We start from the raw sequence: 16,400 nt of genomic DNA, 5'->3' as shown, positions 1-16,400 counted from the left end.
CCCTACCCCAAAGATCTGACATAGTAGTTTTCTAATTTAGAAGGTGGTAAATGGGAATTAGTAACAACATCTAAGCCTTGGATCTGACTGGCCTTGCAGCAGAAATTCTGCTTGAGGAGAACTTGTAGGACTCAAATCTTTAGATGCAATTGGGGGAAAAAATTATCAACAGAAAGAATTCACAAATCTAATAAGACTCAGAAAGACATGGCTCTGGCTTGAGAGGTCCTTCTTTTTTATGAACTGTCGTGTAAGCATTTTATAGTGCCTGACTACATTCAGCAACCAATTAACAAAACTTTATAAATTACTGTTAGAGGGAAAATTGGAACAAGCAATATGAGCTTTTCTTCTGTGTGTGAAAGAGAGAGTGGTTTATAATTGACTCAGAATCCTGGAACACTCATCATCTTGACAGGCAGAGCTTGTTTTTAACTGAAGAACACCTTTTTTATATGTGTTTAATTTATATCTGTAACACATGTTCCACTATCTGGAAATCAGTCTCAGTGGCAAGTGCATATGTAAAATCCACATTGCGCAGATCACATTGTTCTTGTCCTCAGCTTTCTGAGCCATGTTTGGATTATGCTCACAGAGCAACAAGGTTCAAGAAAAAGTTTAAGAAAAGCTCTCTGATTGCATTAATACAGTAACAACAACATTTGCAACAACTAATGCTACAGCTGACTGAAGGCTTTGGTACTATAATAAAACAAATCCATATGATAACAAAAAAAAATAAATAATCATATTCACATAAAATGAACCCTCTCTCTATATGACTCCTGAGTGAGCCAGGATCATTTTCCTGCCCTTGAGCTTTAAACACAATTCTAGATTACTTCTGAAAAGCTTGAAAGCATTTCTGAGTTAAGCCACACATTGTCACACACCATCTTGTTATATTAGAACCATGTAAGTGAACATCTTAGTGTACCCATATACTTACCGTAAATATGATATTGCCTAACCCTGCATATTTCTCTTATGGTGGGCCATTAAGCCGCTATTAAGTTCTTCCCTATCCTACCTGAGCAAGAACTTAAGCCATATCTAAAGTAAACCTAAAGAAAACAAGCAAAATATTTTTCAGTATTTATGGGCTGCGTGAATACATAATCTTTATATTATGAATAACAATGTGTTTTATATAATCTTCTTATATAAGGAAAGGTTTAAAAGCAAAAAGATATCCAACCGAGAAGCTACAAGATAAATTTCTATCTGCTCAGTGGTGGTTGTAAGGTTGGTTATTTCCGCCCCCGCCCCCCCCCCCCCCCCCCCCCCCCCCATTTTAAATAACTGGTTATAAACAGCTGAAAAAATGGAAGGCAAATGCTATCATGAGAAGTGCAAAATTTCTGATACTGCTTTGTTAATACATTTTGTTCTTGACCACTATTGGATCTGGGACACTTCTACAGAACAGGGAACTGCAAGTGTTTCAGTCTCTTGATTATGTGGTCATCAGCTACCAAGAAGAGTCCAAGCAACCTACAAGCAACTGCAAAGATAATTACTTCTATGTCATACACTCACAGGCCACGGAATAGTTATCCGTATTTTACTAACAGCATCAATGCAAATAGCACATTACTTCAGAAAGAGTAAGGTAAGCATATACCCTTAACGGTAACTGTTTGTAGAGCAGGTACAATTTTTTAAGCAACTTAACTTCCTCCTGTAGGATGTGATTTTCAGTACTTTTGCCAATTTCCCTCAAGATGATTTTATTTTGGAAATTTTAAGCTGTAACTGGCTGGCTTTTTCTAAAAATATGCCTTCGAAAATATATGGTCCTCCTCTGTTGTATTTTTCTGTCAGTCTTCCAAGCCAAGTATACATTTGGTCACCTTTTTCGTACACAGTACCAGCAGTCCCTTCATTGTCTGAAGAACAGACTTGGCGGTAATGCTGGGGATGTGCCTGTTACAAAGAAAGTACTCTTGCTGTTCCAGTGTTGATTCTGATTTGGTTAAATTTGTAAAAATACCTGTTTATATGTATAGATTATTAGCTTGCTATATATTCACTGCTTGGTTTTCTGAAAGGATCTTTCTAAAAGCATCTGAAGTTTGTACTTATTTCAGGCTGCAGGTGAGCAGGACTCTCACTGTAATTCAGCTCCTGGGTTGATCTGGGCAGTCTTGAATGTGGAGCTGAGCATGAGAACCTATAGCCAGGAAACCACCCCGCACAAGCTCTCATGGTTAACAACTGGAGGTTGGCAAGCAAAGGCAGGGCAATAGGGTTTCTGACCATCAACAGAAAAGGAGAATAGGAGAATGTCAAGGGGACTGTGAATCTGCAAAGGAGACACAGATGCTGCTGAGATCAAATTAGAATATGAAAAGTCTGAAGTTGCATGGACACGATATTACACAACAGGGAAGACCAACAAAGCAAAGCCCAGAAATGCAGCTAATGAGAGTTAAACTACGGGGAAAGTACCGTAAGGGGCTGGATAAAGAGACAAAAACAGTGGAAGAGTCCAGTACTGGGCAAATGAGTGAAAATTCGCACAAGAGGTTCTTAGATATGTGCTCCTTTTCTCAGAGAGTCTGTTTGGAGGTGCTGATTTCCAGCTGTGCAGAACACGTAGGGCAACTGATGAGGTCATATAAAGGGCTATACATGGCCAAACTTAGAAAAACTGGCACCTAGAAATAGCAGATAATCATGTTATAAATTTTTTGGTAGCCCGGTTCCTCTTCTGTAGAATGGGAATCATCTTACTTTCCCTCTCAGATGGGTATTGCAAAGGCTGATTAATGCTTTTTAAAGCCCTCAAATACAGTTGTAGTGAAGATGAGAGAAAACAAGGAATACATTTTTAACTCTCTGTTTGAAAACTGCGGCACAAGTAAGGGCTATGTACTGAAAAGTGAGGATGACACAAAATACCGGATAGCTCCGTACTCACTGGTCGCTGTTTATTCTATGCACTGAATGATACAGACATGTCATGGAAAAAAATTCAATGTGACTGTATAATTAAGAGTGTATTGAACTGTATATGCACAAGGAAACATAATTAAGTTTGCAAAGATTATATTTCACTTCTGGCATTTCCTAACTTTTGAACATTTGACTTTGCATCAAAGCAATGTACTTCAAACAGTTCTTTAATACAGCATGTGCACACAGGTGCCTGTCTGCACATACGTTAAATACAAACTAGTTATGTTCTCTCACACATACACTGCTATCAGCAATATTTTCTAGTTGAAGAACATAAAAACAACCCTCTTCCCTGTATGAAAGCACAACATCCCTTTTCCATGTTTCACCTTAGATTTGATTTGCTAGCTGCTCTCTCAATTTTTTACATCTATCCTTGCAGGGTTTTTATTATGGTGGTAGATGTTTGATTTTGATTGTGGACATCCTGAAATAGAAGCTGTATCTTTTGAAGTTCTTCATAAGCTTCAGTATTAAAGAACTAAGAAGGAAGACAAACAACGTTCTTTTAGAATAGGTAATCTCTGCTTACATGATCCTGCAGCTGACTTGGGGATGTGTCCAGGAAAAAACCTGTGTGTACATAGCTACTGAATTCTTCATCTCGCATCTACATCTCAGCAACACTTGTCTTTCAAGTGTCATAACAGATTTGTAAGAATATGCTTTTAACAATAGAAAATCCATTCAAAATGAAATAAAATCAACATCTTTGTCAGTAAGAAGGTGAGGTCCTATAAACTCTTCCACAGTTCACTCAACAGCATGCACTATTCTTGGCAGCATGGAATTAGAGCTCTGGCGTGGCTTTTTCCTTGCAAAGCCTGCATGGCAGTAAGTATGCTTTCAGGAAAGACCCTTTACCTACCAGAACAGAAATATGCAGTTAAGAAAAAAAATATCTTTCTCTTGCCAGCATTTTTTTTCCTTCAGGGAAGAAAAAAAAACACCAACCCCAAGCAAAGAAGAATGCAACCTCTTGAAACTCCATTAATACGAGGCCTGACCTGCTCTCTAGGATATCCCTACCTTTTGCCAGAAGCTACAAATGTATACTCTAAAGTAAACAATGGAAAGGTTACTGAAGGTTAAGTACATTCACATACTTCAGAGTGAACAGCCAGCCCCCACGCTGGGAAGATAATTTACACAGCACGAACCTGGTGCCCCAGTCAGTCCAGGCTAGGGGCTGCTGGCTGCGGCAGGCCCCCCCTGGGCGGGCACGGGGGGCATCTCTGTCTGTCCCCCCATCCACCCCTCTCGACCCCTTGCCCATCCATCTTCTGTGGGGATTCCCTGGCCGGCCTCATGACACGCTCCATGACATCACCTGCCTGCTAATAATAGCACTTCAGTCAGCCACCCGCCAGCAGAGACGGATGGGTTTGGTTACAGATGCACTCACTGAATGGCTGTGTCGTGTGGTGCTGTGCCGTGTCCCCCCGCCCTGCCTTCCCCCTCCCCAAGTTTTGTTTCTCTGCTGCCAAGGAAACGCAGGGAACACACTCTTGGCTCGCTCTCGCTCCTTTTCCAACGCAGGCATACAATTTTACAGGTTGGCTGTAATGAAATCTCCGCTGACATCAGGGCCAGCTGCTGAGTGTTACTCGGGAGCATCTTTGGCTGTACCACTGTGGCCAGTGTGTTCATTCAGTATAGGATAAACACTCCGTAATTTTGAGAGTCAGGTGTACATAACAGCTTACTGCAGCTAAGCATTTACAGTGCCAGAGTACAGCAACAAAAAAGAACTCCTTCATGCTGATGCTCTTTTGAAATTTGTTCTCTGGCACCCATTAGTGCTTAGCATAATGGCCCCCAAAATTCTTCCCAGTTTAGAATTTGCCACATAGATTTGTGCGTATTTTGGTCAAAACTATCAAACATGCATGACAGGAAGAGTGTTTTGTCTTTGCAGCCACTTCGAGAAAACATTAGAGCCCTAGAAGGATGCTTATGAAGACCTACAACGCCTCTCTCTCTCTCTAAAGGATTTTATATGCAGCAAAAGAGTGGCCAACAGCTGACATGGACCTGGGCACCTTATGAAGATCAGCTGATTTTTGAACTCTCATAGCATCAGCTGGTTAGAACTGGGCAAAACACAACACCCTGCCCTCTGAGACAAGTCTTCCTGCTTTTTTATCAGAATTAACTTCAGCCCCAATACTATAACTAGTTCTCTGCAGATGGATTTGGCTTCAACGTGGCTCTGCCTACACTGAGCTAACTGCACAACAGAGGCTAATGGTTAAAGCAAGGACCTTTGGAGGCCACTCTTTCTTTTTGTATGGGGCTCCTGTTCCCTCTGAATGCCAAAGAGTAACAGATTATCTAAAGTACATCTACATCTCTGCTGCTTTTGTGCAGTTAAAATGTTAATGTTGGTATATACTAAAGGAAAAGGAGCAAGAAAAAAAGCTGGCTATTAAAGAGAACAGGCTTGTACTCTGCAGCATCTATACCTCAGCGGGATTTCATGTACTAAAGCTGATACACACTGCGAAAGCCTTTCTCCACACAGAAGTGCAGTTCCATTCAGTAACACGAGCTCTTTTCTCGCCAACAAAACAAACCTTGAGATCTTTGCTTGCTTCCCCCTCTTCTAGTCTCTATGTCCTGCTGTGTTTTTATTTTAGAAAAATAGTTTCAGTTCTCCTCATAGACAGCTTGCTAGACTGTTATGATAAATTTAAACTTGGACTTTGTCATTTTCATCTGTAGCACCATCATGCAAAAGGACCCTGTAAAAGTGGTACGCCTGACACTTCTTTTGTTTCAGGTTTGCATATTTAAATAATGGTTCTTCATCCCAAAATGCATCCAATTTATAGTGATCATTCCCAAACCAAATACTGAGAGCAGTGTTGGAGAGAGAGGGGTAAGGGAGGAGAGAGCAAAACAAAAAACCCAAAATACTCCTACATTTTTAGTACTGCTGTTTAGTTTTAGAAACAGATGAACTCTCTTCACCCTCCTTAACAAGTCTAACAGTTTCAGCTCCCCTTACCTGCCTTCTCAGGAAGTGACAGGCACATCCAACATCTTTTGTTTTTTGCCACAGCGCACATTCACAACACTCTGTACTCGTTTCAGACAGATAAACATTTGGACTATAGGCTTCACTTCTAGTACCAAGTGTTTTCCTGCATCTTCTAAATGTGCATTGCAAGTAACCTAGTTATTTTCTCTATTAAATAATCAGCACTGGGGTACCTGACAGCCCTAAGTGTTAACAAGGTGGAGGAAATTTAAGTTATTCCACAGAGAGACGTACCTAGGAAGATCTTAACCAAACACTCCCCCAAATCCTTACACTGAATACATCAGGCTGAGAAAGGTTTACACCTCATTACTGTTATCTTTCTCTGTACTGACGAAGCACTATCATAAGAAATGATCTTGTAAAGGCCAGAACTGTATTATGTAATTATAAAGGTCGTTGCAATTTTCTAGTATCCATGATGGGATACTGGAGCCACACAGCCTACAAACCGCCTGCAGAGCCTGCTGGGTCCCTGACTTGCCACTTCCCATTTTCAGTCAGTGAATTGCACTAACAGAAATTAAGTTATTTAATACTTTCCTAAAATTGCCTTCTAATGGAGGAAACTGCTGTAAACATTCCAGGAATGATATTCTCTTGGCAATAACAGAAGATGATCTGCCTAACAGTAATTGCGAAGGTAGTTCACAATTTTGTCAAATTATTTTGTTGGTCAGAAAAGCCCAATAATCAGCAAATCAAAGGTTTTTTTTCTTCTTCCATGGGTAGTCCAGAAGTCAACATCATACACCAGTACTACACTTCTTCCTATTTACTTAAAATACTTCTACTTAAGAAATTTCCTGGCTTGAATATCAATAATTACTATCAAGTCTTGAGAGTCTTAGGTTAAATGAATTTAGAAAGAAAACAGTACAGTTTCAAACACCACACCGTATGTGCAAAAAGAACAGCCAAAATAGAGCAATTCCAGTTCCAATTTTTCAGATGGGAAGATAAAGACAGCGATGCTAATGACTTATCTGACATACAGGATTAGCAACAAAAGAACACAGAGCGTGCCTCCAAACTACGAGGTCTGGCGGTGGGGATACACCATACTCTCTCCATCTGCCACACATTCAACACGGGCTGTATCAGAGCAGTCATCTGAGACCCACTGATCAGTCCAGCATCTGCCATCCTGACTCCAACCGAAGCTTCACTGACCAGCAGTTCTGTAGAAAATGCAGCTTCAGAGTCACGGCAAGGGAAGTGCAAGTACCAGAAGCTGATCTTTAGACAAATGGACGCTCCTTTTAGTACTGGCTGCCTCCTGTCTTACAGTGCGTGCACATCTGTGCAGAATGCTGTTCTTTTTACCTTGCCGTTGTAAATCTGAATATTAAGGGTATGCTGGCGCGCACGTCTTCACATCTTAGAGTGAGCAATGACAAACTAGACACATGACTGCGGGTGGCCCTTCGGAGGTAAATCAGATTTGACTCAGGAGCTAGCTCCAACTTTGAAAAGAAGATGCCAACAACGTATTTATCCCTGTCGTTTTTCCAGCATTAGCAAGACATGCTGCTAAATATATAAACTGCAACCTAGAATCATTCGCATTCAAAAAATAGTGGAAGAGGCTGCAGATTTTTGACTTACCAGGAGATGGCGGCTGAATCTTAGGTTGTTTCTTAGTATCTCCAGTGCTGAAGACTTCTGGAGGGGGCTCCTCCCCTCGCTCAATCTTGCACTCGAAGGCAAACAGGTACTGAATGTATTGTTTTTTCAGGGAGCTGGCTGCGCTGCTCGAAGTGCCAACGTTCAAGGTAGTTGCCAGCTCACGCCACTTCTTGTTTTTATTAACCTAGCAAAATAAACGGCAGAATCATTGGTTTGCAGCAACATGGTTTAAGTCAGGAGACGAAAAAGAAAAAAAAAAGCAAAAAAAAAAGCAGAATTAATGCCTTAGTTTACTTTTTTTATTTTCCTCTTTTAACTAATGCTCATTACTCCCACACGCAGTAATGCATAGACGGCATTTACAGTTATAAAACCATTAAGGAACCTGCTGATAGCTACATAAAAGCTTTGCTTGTGGAGAGTCTTCTGCACGGTTCATCTTTTAAATGCCTTGCGCTCTTTCCAGGGCCTATGCTCTTCAGTTAGCAATCCATCTCCAAGCACATTCACGCTTATTCTCCCCCTCTCTGACACCCACCCACACCCACCCTATTCTAACTAAAAAGCATCTTCTAAAAACTAATTTAGAAAGCAATAACACTGCTAGTCTGCAATTTAAGTATTTGAGCACTGATATGAAAAATAAATTTTTCTCCAAAATAGCCACCAGCTGTCAAATAGTTCAGTCTGTAATTCCTGGTTCAAATCCTTTCACTTTAGGGCATCTTGCAGGGACAGATCAATGATCCTTTGGCAAGGTGAGAGGCAGAGTGAAGCAAGGACCCTTAATTAATTAAGGCAGACTTCAAACACACAGGGCTAGTCCAGCAACACTCTGTATTACAGTGCTGACTGCACAGCTCTGCTGTGAGTCTTCTTTGCAGTGTAAGGCTGAGAATATTGAAATACTCTGTTCGTGAGTTCCTCAAACACAGCTGATCGGTAATAACAGCAAAGTTAATTTGTCATCCTGGACGACGCCACTGGTTTGCTCAGCAGTACTGCTCACAGCAGCCAGGTTTTTTGCTGTAATACCTGATGCCCCAAAGTTCATTCGACCAGTTGTGCAACTGCTAGGGAGGGGAGGCAGCACTGAAATAAATGGGCTTTACACATCCGAGCATCTCAGCTTTTGTTGGGGAAGAATCCTGATTTCATGATGACTGCTACTTGCCCTGAGGCCTGAGATTTGAATGACTCCAATTTAACTTGTATAGCTACGAAGGTTATCATTAGCCATACTGTTTTGAAGCCTGCGTGTCGGCAAAGGAAACATTTCTTCATTTTTCTCAGTGTTTAGTAACACCTAACTGCTGTCAGTCAGAAAAGATCTTTTGAGGATAGCATTAACAGCAAGCAGGTTGGCATGGCTATGCTAAGTGTTTATTATTCTCTGGTACATCCTGCAAGAACCCAGGAGTTGAAGGAGATGAGATTTTCATAAACTGCCCCTTGTTGAGGCTTGAAATCCAGTTACACAGCCCTTTGTGCCTACTGACTTACAGCTAAGTGGTGCGTAAAGAACACATTGCATAATGCAAACAGAAACATTCATGCCTAAATGCCCAGTATATTGGCATTTAAAAGCAGACTGCCAACAGCTGGTCTGTTCATGTTGGGACCCCATCAATTGCAACTATTAAGACAGGGAATATGCACCAATGCTGCACAGCTTCACTCCCTGTCACTCTCCAGGCAGAATCAAGAGATGTGGAGGACAGCACTTGCAGCAACAGCTTTTTAGGAGAGCATCACACAGATACGTTTAAATAAAGCGCGGCAAGCAAGGCTCTCCACCTCTCTATACCCCCAAACAGATAAACACAGTGACCATTCATGTGGGCACACCAGCAAAAACAGGAGCCTGTCAATTTTTACCAGTACTCAAGCACATGCATTTGGAACTGGAGCTCTTTCAAATATCAGTCTCAGTGAACAGCATCTATTCTTTGGCAATGCATAATGTCTGTCAGTGCAAGTCAACACTGAGTGTCCCAAAATAAAACAAATTTCCATAATAAGCGAACATGAATGACTTTCTACAGTATCTCATCCGCCCCCCACCTTGCTTAATTTTTGATGCTAAAAGTCATACTATGGGCACAATCACACTGTATGAGGCAGAGCAGCCGCACAATACGATTTACCTGTAATAAAGTTTCTGAGCTAAAAGTAATCACATCGTTATGATGCTGGAGGGCATGAGCAGATTACTAAAAATGTCAGGATAACATCTCTTACCTACATACAGCATTTAACAGCTGGCAAGGTGAACTATATTAGGTTTCTCTGCCTTCCTTTCACAACAGGAATAGCTAAATTCTCTGGACTTGAAGGGCCAATGATCTAATTCAGTAGTCAAATCCTACATTGTGAGTGTACTATTAAAAACAGCACTGAAAATGGCACTAACTGATGTCAGACATTTCTTTCTTGAACTAACCACACAGATTATTAAAATGTGCTCTTTTTCTGAAGATCCAATTTGTCTGCCATATTTTTGAGCTCAGTTTTTGTAATAAATGTAAAATTATATCTATTTAAATAATAAATATTATCTATTTTATATTAAATATTGCATACACAAATTTATCTACATAGCTATGTTTAAGACTTCATCTTGCCAATCACTGAACACCCACCAATGTTCTTAAATCCATAGAAATTATGGGCCTCAGCACTCCACAGTAGCTTCTAGTACCTAGAAAAGTGATCCCTTCAATGCAAGGGATGATTTGTAAAAGTATCAGGCAAGGACAAATGACTCTGAATAGCAAATCCAAGGCTGCAAATGCTGACCATTTTCTCCTGCTTTACCTTTTGATGGTGCCAGACAATGAAACATTTAGTTTTGGTCTGCGGTGGTCAGTCTTGCAGAACTCACAAGTGATTTCCAAACATCCCTTTGCAAAACTTCCAGTTAACTGGTGAGAACACAACCCAAAACTTCGCTCTGTGACTTTGTTATTCTCAGCTCTTCCTGCTTTCATTTTCCTTCATCTCAATCAAGTAATTCACCTTCTCCTTGTAACTGTTATGTTTGTAAGGCAACCCAAAATATCCTGTAAGCATTTTCCAAACACAGGGAATGCACAGTGTATGTCTCAGAAACAAACGTACCATGCAGAGACACTCTGAGATGAAAGGTCTGGAATGAAGGACTTTGTTTCAAGAATGTATCTGCCACTTCTCTGGAGAGATTAACTGATTAGTCCTAGAGGCAGTATCCCTATCTGGGAAGGATGGATTTCAAAATTTCCTTTTTCCTTCAGTTCTGTCATCTGTTTCTTACTCCTAACTTTGATCCAATGGTCTCCTCCTCTTTTCTTCTCTTAGTGGCATTACTGGATTCCCCTGAACGGGTAACAATTTCATCTGTTTATAGAAATGGTCAATTTTGATCCAAACTCTATAGAGTTTTAGGGCAATTACACAGCCCAAAACGAACTCTAGACAAGTATTACAGCACAAAACTATTTCCTTCAACAACGTTGTCAGGGCTGAAAAAGTAACGATGTAACCAGCAGGAAATAATCTAGAAAAAAAAAAAGTGTTTTGCCTTTTCAAATGGTTCACTTGCAAGCACTTCTTCTCACCTGTGCTAAACCTCCAATCTCTTTGACGCAGACATAGAGCCTGAACAAGTCCAGGGGCTTCTTGCCCACAGCTGGCAGACTGGCCACAGGTGTGCCCCTCTCCTCCATAAACGTCAGGTACCGATCTACCCACATCTTGCGCTCCGGCTCATTTCCTAGCTCATAGACTTTAGTGATCTTCTCTCCAGTTGTGGTAGAGGAACTTGATTTCTAAATCGCAAGAAGAAAAAAAAAGAGTTGGGGGAAGGGTGGGAGGGGGAGGGAAAAGAAAGTAAGAAACTCACAACATTGAAAAAGAGAAGATGTCAAACAAACTAAAGCTATCACACAACAGTCAGGAATGAAGGCTACTAGTTCAGGCACAAACAGTACATTCTGTCCATATACGGAAAATTCAGCTTTTTAAATAAAGGGCCCAAACTCCCCATTTTCATATTTCTTTCACTGATCTGAACTTTGGATCCCAGAAGGCAAGTTTCTGATGTTGCCTCATGTAATTTTAAGAAGAGGTAGCTCTCACATAGTGCCTCTCATCCACTTATCTGGAAGTGATTTGCAAGCAGTAATTTGGGTAAAATTAAAACCGTTTGTCCCACACAAGTTTACATAATCCTAAAACCAAACCAAATCAACCTTCTCCTCTTTGACCCCCAGAAGGGGCTAGAAAACCTGAAAGTGCTCCTCCAGAACAGGAATTGCACAGAAGTAGCCTAAAGCATGGATCATGGCAAACTAGCACACTGAAGAGCGGTGCTCCCTTTAAGAGTCACAAATGGTTACACTTCACTATCTCTTCATACCACCACTAGCCAAAAAGCGAGGTGAACAAGAGTCCTGACAGTACAAGGAGACTGGTGGCAATACTCTGTGAACTGCCAATAATGCCTGTGAGTAGCTACCGCTGTCCTTCCTTGGAAGAGGGCAGAAGATAACGTCTCACATGTCCTCCCTTGCAAAGAGAACGTGTATTATGATCTGGGGAAAACCAGGGATGCACAGCCATCAGAACTGAACCACCACTGTGCAAAACGCAAAAGAGGTGGAAAGAGCAGAATTGTTTCTCATGTGGCAGAAATGCAGGAGCAAACCCATTTTCCTGCTGGGCTTCACAGTTAACGAAAGCTCATGCTATCTTGATGCCCTTTATGCGGAGATGGCATAAAGCACTGAGGCTGCTACACAAGCTCTAACTTCTCACCATATCTTGACTGTGCAATATAACCCTGTCAGCTGGGCTCTGTGCCATGTGCGGATGGACTATGCCTTATCCATCTGAGCTGCCTCTGACCTGATAGCAGAGAGAGGCTGCTGCTTCTGCAGGAAAACCCTCCTGCTTGCAGAAGGTGATGTCCTCAGCAGTGGAAGATGGGAGCGGTTCAGAATTACACACAAGAAAAAGACTGATATAAAGCTTTAGGAAAGGAGCCAAATATATGAAGGGAAACATATCCTTTATGTCTGTATAGTAAAATCCTCAACTTTGTGGTTGATCGCAGCAGACACTTCTTTAAACTCATCTAGTCAATCACTCCTTCCCTCCCTTGCCTTCTCCCTACTTTGAACAGGAGACAGCACTATTCTGAATCAAACAGGACCTTATTTATAATTTAACATTCCTAAAGCAGACCCTAGCTGTACCTCACAGATGCTACAGAACCACCCACTCTGTCCATGTCCCCACACAGCGCTGGTGAGGACTGGCACTCGACACCATGAAAGATGCAGTGGGGTAGCATCCAACTGCCAATGATTTTAAAAGCACTGCCACCATTCATCTTGCATGTTAGCCTGGAAAATATGACAGGCTCTGTATCAGCCATTAGCTGAAACTTGGCAACACTGGAGGAGAGCCAGGAGGAAAGAGATATGAAGCCAAGGGGGGTGACCCAGCAGTTCCATGAGCCATTGCTGTTCTTTCCAGTGAATTGATATTCATTTTAATTAAATAAATAGCCTCCTATAAAGTTTTCTGCCTTGTTTCCTGATACTGTAACTTCTTTGCAGTAGTCTTTCCTACAGACATGCATTATTACCTGCCGTACCTTGAAATGAGGAGCACTGAGGAATGTACTTGGGTCAGATTCAGTTGTGTTACAACTCCTACTGAAGTCAGAGTCAAGGCTGAATTTGTTTTACTAATACACTACGTGGCTTGCAGGAAAGTACTTACAACATGAGTCCTGCAGATTATGCAATGAAAGCACAAACTAACAGTGTAATGGCAACCAGTTTACTGAAAGCATAATTTGCTACGTATCTCGGTGTTTAAGGAAATCAGTTCAACTCTTTTCAGCAAACGCATTTTTTCCAAAGATTCCTTTTGGCAGTGAGTGGGAAAGAGGGAATTAGGCAACTCATATTGCTACTAATCCAATTTTGTAGTGAGAACCGATACATGATCACATGGGCTTGGACAGCTGAATAAACTGGAGCCACCCCAGTACCGATGGCAGTAAGCACAAAGCTGCTTTACAGCTCATCAGCATTTATTTTAATCTTACTTTTATGATGCCAAAGAACTCTAATGAAAACAAAGGTGGGAAATTGCAGTTTTACCTGACAAATTTTGTATATGCATATATTCTAACAAATGAGGCAAGAAAATAGTTTCTATTTCACTTTTATGGCAGCTCATGATTAAGAAAGTTCAGATTTACCAGTTTTACATTTTCATTTTTATACGGTAAGATTGTCTTTTTCATATCAGATTCAGAGCAGAATGGAAACAGTTAAGAATTTTTCATTCTGGGTTTTTCTACTATACATCTCAAATGATGATGCTTTTCAGCAGTGTGGCAGCAGGCTCTAAAATGACAGTATAATCTGAAAACTTTTCACAGCTTACAGAAGGTAAGAAGTGTTTCTTACTGTGTGAGCTTTCAGGTTGTCATGCTTTGTAAAACGAGTGCAATTTTCTTCTAAAATGAAATGTTAACTTTAGAAGAATGCACTACAGGGAAGAATGCTATTCCTCAAGAGTAAAGAGCTTTTCCTCTTCTCTATTTTTATAAATGTAAACATATAAAAATGACAGATGTGTGCAAGCTAGTCTACACACAAACAAACTTCAATTCCACAAAGGCAGATTCAGCTGGAAGCCTAAATTTGCCTATAGGTAAATGTTAACCCTCAGAAAATACGGGCTTATTACAAAATTATCCCATTATCAGATTGTTAACTAAAATGAGTGCATGCCAGGCAACGCGGGAAGAATACCGAGCATGAGCTTTTCTTCTGTTAAGTTTGTTGGCAATTTTGGTGATAAAAGAATGCTACTTCAAGCCTGTGGCACATACCTTTACCAATGTAGTTATATTCTACTCTGCCCTCAATCCCTAGCACTCTTCTAGATGGCATGACTGGTTATGTTTAGATAGATGATTTAAAAATCCCCACCAAAGTATGTGGATATCAAAGCCAATTCCCATATCGTATCTTTTGAACCCTATACTTTATTTTCAATACACCTACCACCTGTTAAAACTGTATTATATACAGACCCTTGTACAGTGAGTGTGCAGAATCCTTCAGAGCAACACAAATTCCTGTAGGAGTTCTTTTCACATTAAGGCAGTGGGTAGTTGTTTCTGTACATATCTTTTAGCATCTGTATTTATAGAACTATCTACTGTTCACTTCCCCCACTTCAATAATGAATTTGCCAACATTACACTTATTAAATAGACCTATTCTACTACAGAACAATGTGCATACACAGGCAGCAAAAACTGCCAAAGTCCAATCCCTAGCAGGCGCTTTTACAGGACACAATCCTCTTGTCAAGATTTCCTCCTGAAGGACTCTGCAGCCCCTCACGGCTAGCACCACAGAGATACAGTACTATTCATGTGTATTCACTGTCACGTTCTCAAGTATCTATGGGCAGTGAACAGCATTTAATGGGGTTTTCATAAAATATTGTTTTATTCACGTTGCAACAACCCTGCATAGTTCACACCCACACTTGAAATTTTTTTCAAAGAATTTTAAAGCCACCTTGTCACTGTCAAGTATGTACACAACGTGCAAAATTAGTACAGCAGAAGTGTCCTGCTATTGATGCACACGAAGAGCCCTCAAAACATAATGTTCAGCAATTCCTTCTTCACGTTTTCTCATGCCTCACTTCCATATAAAACTGCTGAAAGAGAGGATCCACTTAGTAGGATCACAGGGATACTGTGAAGTGAATCACAGACCATTCACCCTTGCTTTTATCCTCTGCTGGAATACAGCAGTTGTAGCAAATGAAGCAGCTCTGGGATTTAATGAACAAATTCAGGCTGTTTTAAAGTGTAACGGAATGCCTGCAATCAATCGTTCCAGTCTACGTCAGGCTGCTGCTGAAGTCAATGAAGTTATCCAATACACTGGCCTTCACAGGTAAAAAGGGATCAGCTAATTTACAGCACTTATTTTTCTGCCATTCCAAAGCACTGTATTTATCCGTATTTCTGTACCAAGAAGTTAACAGAAGCTAAAGACACAGCAGCATTTGGACAGAAGGGCATTCAGAAGAAACTGAAAGCACAAACTTTCTCCCATTTATTTTTTCCAACGCTATACTTTGGCATATTTACATGGAAAAAACCTCCACATGTTCACAGTGACTCTAGGATTTGTTATGCAGTGTATGCAATGAGCTCAGGAATGCATTACCATTTGGTAGCCTTGCAGAGAAAGAACTCTGTGTGTTAAGACAGCCTGTGGAATAACTCTCTTGCTTTCCTCCAGAAAACCACCCAAAGAAACGATACCCAAAACATTGCTACAAAGAAAGCTAAGGTGAGTTTTTGGTACCATGCTTTCAGAAATGCTGTTAAGAAAAAGATGAAACTTTGTGGGAACAGGTAACACCAGCTGCCTTCTGAGACTCAAAGTCGCTGCCAAATAAACATCAAAACATTCAGGTGGTACATTTCATGCCATGCTGCCCCTTTGCTCAGGGGATTCACTAGATGTCTCATTTTTGGATGGCAGATCTCTCCCCCTCCAATTGGCCTTCCTCTGTTTGCCCTGAGACATACTCTTCAACGTATCACTTTGTGAAAATTAAGTTCTTATCAAGAATTGTTGCTAATTTTAAGTGCACATTAACATTGGGAAAAAACCCTTTACATTCCTCACAAGAATATTTTTCAGGATTTTTCTACAGACAAATTATGATC

The 16,400-nt window shown here is 40.8% G+C and overlaps 1 protein-coding gene across 11 annotated transcripts in view; it reads right to left on the bottom strand.

Moving 5' to 3' along the window:
* The window catches only part of ARID1B (AT-rich interaction domain 1B), a 336,590-nt gene that overhangs the window by 17,287 nt on the left and 302,903 nt on the right, over window positions 1–16,400 (bottom strand). For all 11 annotated transcript variants that reach the window (XM_080389084.1, XM_080389087.1, XM_080389081.1 and 8 more), the window contains 2 exons: window positions 11,233–11,442; window positions 7,616–7,820 (listed from right to left, as the gene is read on the bottom strand). In XM_080389084.1, the coding sequence (XP_080245210.1) occupies window positions 7,616–7,820; window positions 11,233–11,442 (415 nt within the window). The remainder of the gene's footprint in view (window positions 1–7,615; window positions 7,821–11,232; window positions 11,443–16,400) is intronic.

This window comes from Falco punctatus, assembly GCF_963210335.1.
Source record: "Falco punctatus genome assembly, chromosome: 5".
Classification (NCBI taxonomy): Eukaryota; Metazoa; Chordata; class Aves; order Falconiformes; family Falconidae; genus Falco; species Falco punctatus.
This window is presented reverse-complemented; position numbering and strand designations above follow the sequence as displayed.